Genomic DNA, 13,909 nt, shown 5'->3' on the forward strand with positions numbered 1-13,909 from the left:
GTGCACAGCTTTTTTTTATTTCCATAAGAAATAAAGGTAGTGTACAACGCAGCAGAATCTGCAGAGCCAAAAACGCTGCGGAAACGCAGCATAAACCGCAAAGTGTGCACGTACCCTTATGAGGTGTAAAACCGCAGATAAACCTCAGGACTTTTGTCCTGCGGATTTACCTGCAGTTTTCTCTCCAAAATCCGCACAACCCAAAAAACTACGTGTGCACATACCCTAACATGCTACTGTACATCACAATGCGGATATGCAATGTTTCTGCGCAGTAAAATCCCCTGCGGATCCGCTGGAAATCTGCATCGTGTGCACATGGCCTAAAGGGTTGTCTCGTCGTGTTAAATGGGAAAAAGCTGCAAAGTTCCTGTAGAAACATGAACTGTGCATGTTATCGCTCGTTAAAGAACCTCTCAGGCTTTCAAAAGATATTTAATTTTATTGTTTACGTCTTGTTGCCTAGGTTACCAACCACCTTTGCAGTCTTGTTTGTGGTCGCCGGTGTCCTAGGTGAGGAGCGCAGCGCTTACAAGCTCTTTCCAATAGTGTTTCGCTGCAGTGAAGTCTGCCATGGTCAGGAGCGAGCAGCCTCAGCGCCCTGCGCTCCTCCCATGCTGCAGAGGCCTAGTGTCCCATATAGCAGCATCGGTAATGCCAAATCTGAATGTTGGTGAAGGAGCGCACTCGCTTTGAGACACATACAAGGGCCCCGTGGAAGGACAATATATGGGCCCTTTGTAGCACAATAGTCCATCATAATGCTCAATCCCACCTGCTTTGGTGCTAGTGGCCCTTTACTTCTTGGGACCCCCTGTGCAAGGCTGGATTATTGATATGTGTGCCCCTGAGCACACTGTTACCCAGGTTCCGGGAGGCTGGGCAGGTGGCGTGCTCTTGCCAAAGAATAAGAAACAGCCCCTTTAATAATCAGTGTGGGTCTGATCGGTGGTATGCGATCACGATAAGCTTCCTTGCTGGTATTAGTAGATGCAGCGTCACCTGCTTTGTTTTCTTCTGGATGCCAATGTAATGGGGCATTTACACTGCAAGATAATCATGAATGAGCGTTAATAAAGACGCTTGTGTTGTGACTATATTCACTGCAGAGAACTGTGGTTATGTTCTCTTGTCATTCAGAATGGACATCACAAAAAACATAGTTACTCTCAGTCACTAATATTACTTTGTTCTACCCCCGGCCCGGTCTGCAATTGCGCCTTTACTCTACTCAGATAATAATCGTACATGTACAGAGGCTTTGAATGAATGTTGTTAAAACTGCTCATTTGGTGACTATCTTGCCTTTTAAACAGGTTGCTGATGAATGAGCAGCGCGCTCGGTTATTGGGTGAAATGATCTTTTCAGCATGGTGGCTCAGTGATTAGCACTATTCTATATATAGGGCAGCACGGTGGCTCAGTGGTTAGCACTGTACTATATATATAGGGCAGCTCAGTGGTTAGCACTGTACTATATATATAGGGCAGCTCAGTGGTTAGCATTGTACTATATATAGGGCAGCTCAGTGGTTAGCATTGTACTATATATAGGGCAGCTCAGTGGTTAGCATTGTACTATATGTAGGGCAGCTCAGTGGTTAGCATTGTACTATATATAGGGCAGCACGGTGGTTAGCATTGTACTATATATAGGGCAGCACGGTGGTTAGCATTGTACTATATATAGGGCAGCTCAGTGGTTAGCATTGTACTATATATAGGCAGTATATATATTGGCAGTACGGTGGCTCAGTGGATAGCACTGCAGCCGTGCAGCCCTGTGGTCCACTCCTGGGTTCAAATCTCACCAAGGACAACATTTGTAAGGAGTTTGTATGTTCTCCTTGTGTTTTGGTTTCCTCCCACACTCCAAAGACATACTGATAGGGATCACCAATGGAGACAGTGTCAATATCAATAATGTTTGTAAAAAAATATATAAAGTGCTCTCAGTGAGAGAAACAAAATAGGAATCTTGTGGGCATGATACCTTTTAATGGCTAACAAATAATAGTGAATGTTGTTACAAAGCAAGCTTTCGGGACTGCTTATGTCCCTTCATCAGCCTGATGAAGGGACGTAAGCAGTCTCAAAAGCTTGCTTTGTAACAACATTCACTATTATTTGTTAGCCATTAAAAGGTATCATGCCCACAAGATTCATATTTTGTTTCTCTCACTGACAGCACTTTATATATTTTTTTCTACTGGCTAACACGGTACCAAACCACTTTTTTAATGTTTGTAAAGCGCTGTGGAATTAAAGGCGCTATGTAAATGAGTAAAATAAATAAATACCTATTCAGCACAAAAGATCATCTTTCTTGGCAATGCATTGTCTTATATAATCAGGACTCGCTCAGCAGAGAATCATGGCAGCCTTTGTGCATTGAGTGATCAATTGAAAATCGTTCCTCGCGCATCATTTGCTTTTAAACGATCGCCAATCGGTAATAGTTTACCGAACAGCGGTCACATTGTGCTGCTGGTTAGTGTGTGTAAGTGGACGTTAAGCAGAGCAGGACTAACCCCTTTAATAAAGTTGTGCACATTGTTCACACTTCGTAGAAGCGATTTGGATTTTCCATCTGGATTTGCAGCAGAGAAGCCTCCGCATATTACAGAGGCGGCAAAGTGAATGAAATAATACCAAACCTCATCCATGCGGGAAAAATCATTTTCAGTGGGTTAAACTGCGATTCATGTTGTGAATCAGCACTTCGTCACTTTATGCTGTGCTTTATTCTCACGGATTTCACAGTTTGCAGTATATAAGGTGAAATCTGCGCCAGAATTTTCAACCAATCCAGATTTTGGTGTGGATTTAATGTGAATAAATTGCAAAATATGCAGTGTAAACTTTGCATGTAGAAGCGAAGTGAACATATTTTTGAAGCGTAAATAAAAAAAAAAGGGAGAAACGAGGCACAGGATAACATGCACACAACAGCGGAAGGTCCATGTGAAAAAAGGCTTTTATTGACATACAATAGCCAGAGAGATCCAATTGTACAATAAAAACAATTAAAAACCACAAAGGGAAGGCAATTGCTGGATCACATGAAAATAACGTAAGCATACTCACACTGCCCACAGAACCCAACGCGCGTCGCTGCTAGCCTGCAGCTTCGTCAGGGGAAGCCGCAGGCTAGCAACGGCACGCGTTGGGTTCTGTGTTGCCTTCCCTCATCTATGGACTTGCATAGTAATCATTTGGATTGTTCACATACCTACAAGTGACTATTAGACTGATCGGACTTTACTGCTGCAAATTGTCCAATTGTTTATGCCAAACATTTTATGCATATTATATGGTGATAGAGGCCATTGTTGTGAATGCATATTTTGAGACACTTATTGATATAAAGATTTCTTCCTTTGTATACTGCATGTGTTCTCCACCTGCCCACTTTTGTTCCATTTGTGGTTTTTAATTGTTTTTATTGTACACTTGGATCTCTGGCTATTGTATGTCAATAAAAGCCTTTTTTCACATGGACATTCTGCTGTTGTGTGCATGTTATCCTGTGTCTCTTTTCTCCCTTTTTTTCATTTGATCTACTTGGCACAGTGTTGCACCCAGTTATCATATTCATGTCATATTTCCCGTGGTGCCCACCTATATACTTATATATCATATTTTTGAAGTGAGCGTATTTGCTGTGGATTTTACATCGTGCAGAATCTGTTCTGCATCTTTTCCATTTTCAGATGACTTAACACCTCACTCATCATAACGTAATGGCACACTTAAAGGGAAGCTGCCAGCACGTTTTTACATATAGCAGTAGTAGTATGCCTATATAGGTGCTTGTCACCCAATAAAAATGATACATTTCTCTTTTTTTGTTTAGATCCGATGTTCCAGCCCTGAGAAATCTAATGTAGAAGTCCCATGCAAATCAGGCTGGAAGTGCACTGGGGGTGTGTCAGTGGAGCTGGACTTCCTTTCCCAAGTACATTGACACACCCCCTGTGCACTTCCAGCCTGATTTGCATGTGACTTCTACACTAGATTTCTCAGGGCTGGAACATCGAATCTCTACAAAAAAGAAAAGATATCAATTATATATAGGGAAGAACATCTACATAACCATACCACGACTTTCATATGTAAAAATGTGCGGCATTGCGACTGATGTTATAGTTTAATGGCGTGCAGGTAATAGCAGCCGACTTGCTTGAGATTTTCATCGTAGCAGTGAAAAAGTACAATACTCTTATTAGTTTTGTCATGTTTTGTTTTTTTCTTTACCAGACCTACACCAAAATGGAAGAGAGTTTCCCCCGAGGGGGCGTACAGAAGAAATCCGAAGAAACTGGCATTAAGAAGAGGCCGCGAGAAGATGACAACCTCTTCTCTGTATGTCAATGAGCCATTATGACTTAGGTTCAAAAGGGAATATTTTTAATATAACTGAAAAATATATTTATTTATTTACTCTCAATGCGGTGACTGAAAGCCAGCGGCTCCTGGGAGAAATAAGGAATCTCCTCCCTGTAGCTGCACTTTCGGTGCGACGGCTCGACATCATTGTATTGTAGTAGTAATGCTATTAACCTGCAGGGTAATACCATTTGGGGACATGATGGGTCCCTTTAAAGTCTGTACGCCACTACGGAGTATAGCTCCGTACATCATGTCAGGCTGGAGCGGAGTACACCTGATCGGTGAGGGTCGTGTCCATATAGTGGACAATCTGTTTAAAGATGCCACACTTTTGAAGTCGGTGCTCTCCCATTGTTATTCTAAGATTATTCTATGTATTAGTGCCCTTATAATCATTGCTACATCAGTCAGTAGCAGAAATAATACATTAATATTCCTATTTAGACCCACGATGAAGAATTAGAAGAGATAAAGAAGAAAAAGAAGAAGGTTTTAAAGGAGAAATCTGAGATTCTCAAGCCGGAAAAGAGTGTAGAAAAAAAAGACAAAGGCATTGAATTACTGAATTTTAAGGTTGGTAGACTTTTCTAATAATAACATGTCATTTCTTCATTAGCCATTCTTTTGTTATCCTTCCTGGAAATGTACAAATAATTAGAAAAACGCAGTTGTCAATCGCACACGTCACATTTGAGTGTATCCATACATTTAATTTTACTGTATGCAGGTGCATAAACCTAAATGTAGAAAGTAAAGTTCAGTTGTCTGTATCTAATTTACCAGGAGGAATAACGGAGGAACAGCACTCAATTTAAGTATATTGTATTATTAATCACTTTTGGGTCATGACCATCTCTTATTCGATTGCAGAGCCTCCATGATGGCATGCTGCTCCTGGGATGTGTGAAGGAAGCAAAAGATTTTGAGTTGTCCATTAGTTTACCTTATGGGCTCATTGGCTACGTCCAAGCAATAAACATTTGTGAGGCCTACACCAAATTGCTTGGTGAGCAAGTGGAAACGGATGAACCACTGGAGGTAAGGATTCGAGCTGCCTTTTGTGGAAATGGTAAAGAAAAAGGATCTAGAACGCCCTCGTTTATTTCTGACTTCTGCAGCGTTGAAGTTGCGTCTTTCGCTTTTGGTGGAAGCAACACCCCAGAGATTTAGAGGAGCGGGCTGTCTTCCATGGAATGTAAATTACAAACTCTAAAGACCAGCTGTAAATGTCCCAACACCTTACAAGACTGGTTTAAATGGATTGTCTTGCCATAAAGAAATCAAGAAAAAATGTTATCCAAAGCAATTGCTTGAAAAGAAATGCTCACAGTTTAATTTGTGCTATTGGTTCAGCTCTCCAAGTAGGAGTGTGCCGAGCAAATCGGACACAAAGGAACACAATGTTCAGATGAACTCTTCTGCAACCAAACTTTTCAAAAGTTATATACACACAGTCTCTCGCCTCCCGCGTCTCTCGCCTCCCGCGTCTCTCGCCTCCCGCGTCTCTCGCCTCCCGCGTCTCTCGCCTCCCGCGTCTCTCGCCTCCCGCGTCTCTCGCCTCCCGCGTCTCTCGCCTCCCGCGTCTCTCGCCTCCCGCGTCTCTCGCCTCCCCCGTCTCTCGCCTCCCCCGTCTCTCGCCTCCCGCGTCTCTCGCCTCCCGCGTCTCTCGCCTCTCGCGTCTCTCGCCTCCCCCGTCTCTCGCCTCCCCCGTCTCTCGCCTCCCCCGTCTCTCGCCTCCCGCGTCTCTCGCCTCCCCCGTCTCTCGCCTCCCCCGTCTCTCGCCCTCAGCCTGGCATCCATTGCATCTACACATCCCGTAAAAGATGCCGCAGTGACTCGATACAAGTAATAATCTGTGTTGCTTGTACTGGGCTCTCCCTGAGTTGTCTCTTTATGTTGTAGGCTCTTTTGCCGCTGTCTGCCCTATACTCACCAGGGATGCTGGTTAGATGTGCAGTGAGCCGCCTGGAGACCACGTCTGGTGGGTACTCAAGTATTAAACTATCTCTGAACCCCAAGCTGGTCAATAAGGATCTGACGCCTTCTTCCTTGCACATGGGCATGGTAGGTCTTGTCAACATTACAATCTTCCTGGATCGCATGTAAATTCTGTGACCTCTTCCAATGAAAAGGAAAAGCAACAGCTTATAAAATTTTTGGAGATACAAAATAGTTCCATATGTAAAGGGTAACTTGCTGTCCATGTGGTCACCCTTATGTACATCTCTGCAAGGCTTCACTCACATCTGCCTTCCTCACTGACAACTGTGCTGGAAAACTAATTCTATGGGCATTAAATAGATTTCATCATAAATTTTAAGGGGTTGTTCAGTTATAACAAGTTATCACCTTTCCACGGGAGAGTGTATAACTTACTGATCAATGGGGGTCCAAGCGCTCGTACCCACAGTAATCAGCAGAAAGTTTTTCCCTGATTGAGCACATTTAATCCCTTTACAAAATGAGATTTCCGACTTCCGTTCCATTCATTCTCTGAGGCTGCTGGAAAAAATGAGGGCAGTCCCATAGGGAATGAATGGAGCGGCGGTCAAGGATTTGCAATGTCGCTTCATTCTAGCATTCATAAAAGTTCCCCATTCTGCCGATCAGTGCGGGTCCCAAATAAGTGATAACTTGATTTCTTTGGACACCCTCTTAATATTAGATATTGCCAGAGTTGTAAAATAAACAAGCATGCATGTTTCAAGTATGAAAGTGTGTGCGGGCAGGTAACTGTTGGATGAATACTGATTTTTGCTGACCACTATTTTATGTGTGCAAGCAATTTTAAGACTTCGCTGTGAAAAGGATTGTCCCATGATTAGATATCACATTGCTATCTTAGGTCACTTGCAAAGAAACTCCTTGTGTGCGGATATCGCTGTTTCATATTTGTTACGGCGCCCCCTGATGCTCTATTAGTTACCTGTTAGGATGATCACCTATCGTATCTAGTGCTGATGGTCACCATTTTCGAGTATCCCCGTCCGGTTGCCTTGTTGCTCTTCCGTCACCTCCTCTGCCCATTTCTTCTCTAATGGCAGAGCTATGAATCCCTGATACTTCTGTCCCTGCTGATGTGGTGACTTTTTATCTGTCCTCCCCAGTTTCTCTGCGGTTGTGTTTCCAGTGTTGAAGACCATGGATATCTCGTTGACCTGGGAATTGGGGGAACTAAAGCTTTCTTGCCTCGCCAAAAGGCTCAAGTGTATCTAAACCAGACAAGTATATGTAAGGATGCATTAAATTGACCTATATATTGTTCTCTAACATGAAGTTCTCATAGACTTGTAGGCAGCGATTATATGTGATGATGTCATGGTACAGAATAGGCAATTAAAAAAAGGCATAGAGGCTTATACAGTTAGGTCCTGAAATATTTGGACACAGTGACAAAAGTTTTGGCATTTTGGCTGTTTACCAAAACATATTCAAATACAGTTATGTAATCAGTATAGGCTTAAGGGGGTTTTACACTAAGCGATATCGCTAGCAATATCGCTAAAACGTCACTGGTTTTGTGACGTTATAGCGATATTGCTAGCGATCTCGCTATGTGTGATACTTACCAGCGACCGGCTCCCCCGCTGTCCATCGCTGATCGCGCGAGAATGTCCGGCTCCATTTCTCGTCGGGCGCTTCCTGCTGAGACTTCCTGCTGTGACGACGAGCGACGCTGGACGCGGGCGGGAGGACGCAGGATCGCTGTGTGTGAAAGGTGAGTATCGTGCGCTGCGTCGCTGCTGCATCGCTGTGAGGTCTTTCTGTATGAAAGCTCACTAGCGATCATTTAGCGATGCACCAGCGATCCTGACCGGGTCGGATCGCTGGTTGGATCGCTGGTGCATCGCTAAATGTAAAAGGGCCTTTAGTGTGCAGATTCTCAGCTTTAAATTGAGGGTAATCACATCCTAATTGGCGTAAAGGTTTAGGAATTACAGATCGTTCATATGTAGCTGCCTCTTCTGCAAGGGAATAAAGGTAATTGGACTGTTATCGCAAAAGCTCTTTAATGAGATTTTCCTTTGTTAATCAATCGTCAATAAAGCAGGTAAAGGTCTGGAGCTGATTCCAGATGTGGCATTTGGCAGCTGTTGCTGTGAACCCACAACATGCGGTCAAATGAGCACTCAATGGCAGAGAAACAGACCATCAATAGGCTGAAAAAAAGAATAAATCCATCAGAGAGCAGAAATGTTAGGAGTGGCCAAATCAACAGTTTAGTATATTCCGCAAAAAAGCACACTGGTGAGCTTGGGAATTTAAAAAGGCCTGGATGTCCACGGAAGACGACAATGGTGGTTGATTAGAGTCCATTCCATGGTAAGTGTTTCAGTGTCTTATGTCTATCATAAAAAGAAGAGTTTGTGAGAGCAAATACAGAGGGTTCACCACAAGGTGCAAACCATTGCTCAGCCTTAAAAATAGAAAGTTCAGATTAGACATTGCCAAAAAAACATCTAAAGAAGCCAGCCCAGTTCTGGGAACGCAAAACCAAGATCAACCTCTACCAGAATGATGGGGAAAAGAAAGTATGGAGAAGGCTTGGAAAAGCTCATGATCCAACGTACATCACATCCTCTGTAAAGCACTGTGGAAACTGTTTTATGGCATGACATTCGGCATGCATGGTTTTCAATGTCCCTGGGCCACTTTTGTAGATAGATGATGTGACTAAAGACAGAAGCAGCCGGATGGATTCTGAAGTGCACAGGGCGATACTTTCTGCTCAGTTACAACCAAATGCAGCAAGGTTGATTGGACGACCCTTCACAGTACAGATCAAAAATGACCCAAAATACACTTCAAAAAGGCAAACAAGTGGAATATTCTGCAATGGCAGACTCGATCACCAGATCTCAGCTCCATCGAGCAGCATTTCACATGCTGAAGACAAAAATTAAAGCAGAAAGTACCACTAATAGGCAACAACTGACGTCAGCTGCAGTATAGATCGGCAAAGCGACAAAAAAAAGGAGGAAACCTAGTGTTTGGTGATGTCCACGACCGTCATTGCCTGCAAAGGATTTTCAACAAAGTATTAAAAATGAACGTTTTATGTATGGTAAAGTTAATTTGTCCAATTACTTTTGAGTCGCTGAAATGAGGCTTTGAAGAAAAATGGTTGCAATTCCTGAATGTTTCACAGGATATTTTTGATCATGCCTTTTAATTAAAAATCAGAAACATTCGGTCGCTGTCTAAATATTTCTGGACCTAACTTTATGTATACCTTGTATATCTGTTTTAGTTAATGTGCCATTTCTGGGCTATGTTTGTTCCTTTGTTGCCTACAAACTTCTTCCTTTAAAGCTTCTGGCTTTGCACATGGGCTGGAGTTGAAGTAACTGATGACAGAATTGGTGATTCCTTACGCATATGGAAGAGGTTTAGTGAGGCTGATGCTGCATCATATGAGACAAACTCCCCTGCCTCCTGCTTGTTTTAGATTTCCCCTTATCACAAGTAGTAGGTGAGTACATAGATACACTTACGCTGCATCTAAGCAGGAGGCAAGGATAACAGAGTAAGGCTGCATCATGTAAGATACACTGCAGAGTCTGCACACAGCACTGAGAGGAAATGTACTCAATCAGTAAAAGGTGGGAGAAACCTATCACAAGCAGGAGACAGAGAGATAAAGCTGAAGCTGTGTTTATCTGCAGATATTCACTGTATAGACTACTACTGTATTACTGCTCTATCATAAAGCAGAAAATGTATCTTAAGCTGTATAGATAACATACTTGAGGTATAAAAGGGAGAAATCGGATAGCTGTCAGAAGAACATAATGTAATGATGACATCCAGTAGAAAAAAATTAGTACAAGTTTATCCTTGTGTCTATGCAGAAGAGCGTGTAATGGACTAGTAGACTGGTTCAAAATGTATGGAATCGAATGCAACAAAATCTATAGGTAAAATAGTGCCAGAGTGTTTGCATTAAATGTTCTGGAGTGCTACTTTAAAGGAGAACTAGAAATCGGCATCGTGTTTTACATAATGTAAGAAGGTTCATAGAAATGGGCATTTGTGATAACGGGACAATAGATAACATTAAGCTGCCCAGCAAGTGAAAATGAGATGATGACTTTTTCCTGCTTTGTGTACAGTTACTTCTCTGCAGATCGGACAGTACCTCAACTGTGTGATTGACGAAGTAAAGAATAGTGGCCGAATTGTTCGCCTGTCCATCACACAGTCTGATGTGGCTACAGCCATCGCTACAGAGGAACAGAAATGGACCCTGAATAATCTTGTGCCAGGTCTGGTGGTAAAAGCTCAGATTCAGAAGGTACTGAACTCACAGACGCCATACTTTGCTGTGGGGAATCGCTGGGATTTGGTTCCAGTGGGATGCAATGATAACTGAGTTTTACTCTGTCGCCTAATTGGGGGACACAGAACCTTGGGTGTTATGCTGCTGTCCACTAGGAGGCGACACTATGCATAATCTGAAAAAAGATTAACTTTGGCTCCTCCTCTGCAGTATACACCCCTGGACGGCGTCAGCCTTCTCCAGTTTTTGCTTAGTGTCGCAAGGAGGCACACCTTTTTTCTTCCGTTTTTTTCCTTTTTTCACGGAAATACAGATGAAGAAAAGTGGGTCTCCAGCGAGACTCCCGGCATGGCTCCCTCCTCGGTCCCCTATTAGGGGTACCCGGTTGAGGTTGAGGTGGTTTTTTTCCCCATGTCGCTCCCTCCCCAGTCCCTCGGGTCCTGGTTCGAGGTCGAGACCCCCCTCCTTCCCCAACACCCTTAAGGGGTCTGGGTTGAGGTCGAGGCGAGGATGAAGACCCCCTGACGGTGACAGACGCACCCTCCCTAATCCCCCGCAGGGGGTATTAGGTTGAGACGCCTCAGGTAGGGTCGGAGATCAGGCAGCATTCCGCAGCTTCCAGGGACCCCAGGCCGGCTGAGGGATCCTGTGGGGGCTGGGGGAGGGTGCGGACTGGATGGCACAGCAGAAACAGGGCTTTTGCTGCGTCCCTGTCTCTGCAGCAGCAGCGGCTCCATAGCCCTTCAGGGGCCCCCCATACAAAAACCGCTACCCCTGCTACCCCCACCGCTATCCAGTCGACCGTTCTGGGGGGGTCTGGTACAAATCCGCCCCCCCCCCGGACTACCGCGCCGCTCTGGAGCCCTCCTGGGCATCAGGCTTCAAATTTAGACCGCGGCTTCGGCCTAGCTGAAGCCGCCGCCTTTTCCCCGCCCCCCGGCCCGCCCCCCGGATGACCAAAATGACACACTGGAGTGTCATAGAAGGGGCGGATTGAGGCAGAAAGGGCGCGTTTTTACACAGCCCAGCGCGCCCTTTTCAGCTCTCCGCCCCCTCCTCCCTCTCCTCAGAGCCCCGGTGGCCATTTTTTCTGGATGAGATCCAGGAGAGAAGCATCACAGCGGTCTCCGGGGGGCACAGAACTTGGATCTGTCGGCGCTGGACCTAGGGGCACACCGGTGGGGTAAGCTCACAGCTGGGTTCTCATTACTCAGCTGTGAATCTATACTTCCTATAAGGCTCTCTGTGGGTTCCCTCTGCGTAGCCACCCCTGTACGATCCCTTATAGCCAGCCTCTGTGCACTATGCCGGGCTCAAGGAAGAGAACCAGGCAGGAATGTTTCTATGCATTCTGCACAGCCTGCAAAGCCACGCTCCCTAGTGGCAGCACGTATCCGCACTGCCGGGTCTGCATTCAGAACTCTGGGTCAGAACCCCAGGGAGTCCCTACTGACGCTTCAGTGTCACAGGCCACGCCGGAATGGGCAACTCAGATGTCTCAGTCTATGTCACAGTCCATAGACAACCTAACTGCTACATTGCTGCAAGCTCTGCAGAGTCGGACCCCGGCTATGGACGGTACACAGCAAACGGACAGCTTGTCTCAGGAACATGCTGCTTCTGACTCTCACAGACGTAAGCGGACTCACAGGTCTCGATCACCTGAGTCGCACTATAGCACAAGGTCGTTCCCCTCTAGGGAGAGACAGCGTCATTCCAGGTCTCCTGGGCAGTCCCCTGCCACAGACAGACAGTGCAATTTACCACAGGGATCCCCCACCACAGAAGACCCCCGCCCCAGGTCGCCCTCCAGGGATCACCTTAGTGAGGCACAGGATTCGGAGGGCATCTGTGACTCCGACTCAGATAATGAAACGGTCAGGTCCGTGGTACCTTCTCCCCCTAGCAATACAGCGCTAGTTGAGGACATAATTTCTTCTATTCATCGGGTGCTAAAAATTCCAGAGTCGCCCCCGGAAGTCCCAAAACATAGGATTTGCTTAGAAAGTGTTCAAAAACCACCTAAGGTCTTCCCTAATCACGATGAGTTTGAGAAAATACTTACCAAACAGTTTGCGCAGCCTGACAAAAAATTCGCTAATCGCAAATATCTGGAAGCGAAGTACCCTTTCCCACAGGAAGACACCAAACAATGGGCAGATCCACCTGAAGTGGACCCTCCGGTTTCTAGGCTAGCAGCGCAGACTTTACTCTCTCTGCCGGATAGCTCAACCCTCAGGGACGCAGCAGACCGGCAAGTAGAACGCATGGCTCGTTCTATTTTCGAAGCGGCAGGCGCCTCTCTGGGCCCTGCGTTTGCTTCAGTTTGGGCAGCCAAGGCCATCCTAGCTTGGGCCAAAAGACTACAGGAGGGTCTTCAGGCTTCAAATCCTGAACTCTCGGACCAAGCGGTCCAGATGGCAGTGGTAGCAGACTACATGATTCATGCAGCCCTGGATTCCGCCAGAGGTGTAGCGGGAATAGCATCAAACGCCATCACGATCCGACGCATCCTCTGGCTGCGAGAATGGAAAGCGGATGCGGCCTCAAAGAAGTCCCTCACGCGACTTCCGTATTCTACTGGTAGACTTTTCGGCGAAAAGTTGGACACCATGATAGCCAATGCCACCGGGGGTAAGAGTACCTCTCTCCCTCAACTAAAACCGAAACGCACGTTCAAACGAAGAAACCAGACGCGATTCCGATCCTTTCGGAATTCCTCGGGCTGGTCCGTTTCGCGCCCAGTGCAAAACCGCAACCGTTCTCCACGCAGAGACAACCCACGGACGCAGCAGCGACCGGACAGGGCTTGGCAGTCGAAAGCAGGCCAAGCGAAACCCAAGGGAGGAAAACCTCAGAACTTCACTTCATCATGACTCGAGACCTCCGGAAGACACCCCACCAGTAGGCGGCCGACTTTTACTCTTTCAGCAAGTCTGGCTGCCTATTACAGAAGACAGGTGGGTCAGGGAAATAGTGTCTTCCGGATACAAGATAGAGTTCACTTCCGTTCCACCGAACCGGTTCTTCCTTTCTGTTCCTCCAACACCACCAGAAAAGGCTCGTGTCTTCCACCAAGCGGTTTCCTCTCTCCTTCAATCAGGAGTTGTGGTGCCGGTTCCCGCGAACGAGAGATTCCGAGGATTCTACTCAAATTTGTTTGTAGTCCCCAAGAAAGGAGGCGGCGTCCGACCCATACTGGACCTAAAACAGCTCAACAATTACGTACGGGTCCGT

The 13,909-nt window shown here is 45.8% G+C and overlaps 1 protein-coding gene across 2 annotated transcripts in view; it reads left to right on the plus strand.

The window, feature by feature from the left end:
* Positions 1 to 13,909, plus strand: part of PDCD11 (programmed cell death 11) — an 84,141-nt gene that overhangs the window by 1,292 nt on the left and 68,940 nt on the right. The window contains exons 2-8 of one of the 2 annotated variants that reach the window (XM_073546566.1): positions 467 to 513; positions 4,261 to 4,365; positions 4,837 to 4,965; positions 5,263 to 5,430; positions 6,295 to 6,456; positions 7,500 to 7,623; positions 10,506 to 10,687. In XM_073546566.1, the coding sequence (XP_073402667.1) occupies positions 4,273 to 4,365; positions 4,837 to 4,965; positions 5,263 to 5,430; positions 6,295 to 6,456; positions 7,500 to 7,623; positions 10,506 to 10,687 (858 nt within the window). In that variant the 5' untranslated portion in view covers positions 467 to 513; positions 4,261 to 4,272. The remainder of the gene's footprint in view (positions 1 to 466; positions 514 to 4,260; positions 4,366 to 4,836; positions 4,966 to 5,262; positions 5,431 to 6,294; positions 6,457 to 7,499; positions 7,624 to 10,505; positions 10,688 to 13,909) is intronic. The other variant, XM_073546565.1, reaches the window with a different exon arrangement.

The sequence above is a fragment of the Dendrobates tinctorius genome, unplaced genomic scaffold (assembly GCF_039654945.1).
Source record: "Dendrobates tinctorius isolate UK_male_01 unplaced genomic scaffold, ASM3965494v1 ptg000149l, whole genome shotgun sequence".
Classification (NCBI taxonomy): domain Eukaryota; kingdom Metazoa; phylum Chordata; class Amphibia; order Anura; family Dendrobatidae; genus Dendrobates; species Dendrobates tinctorius.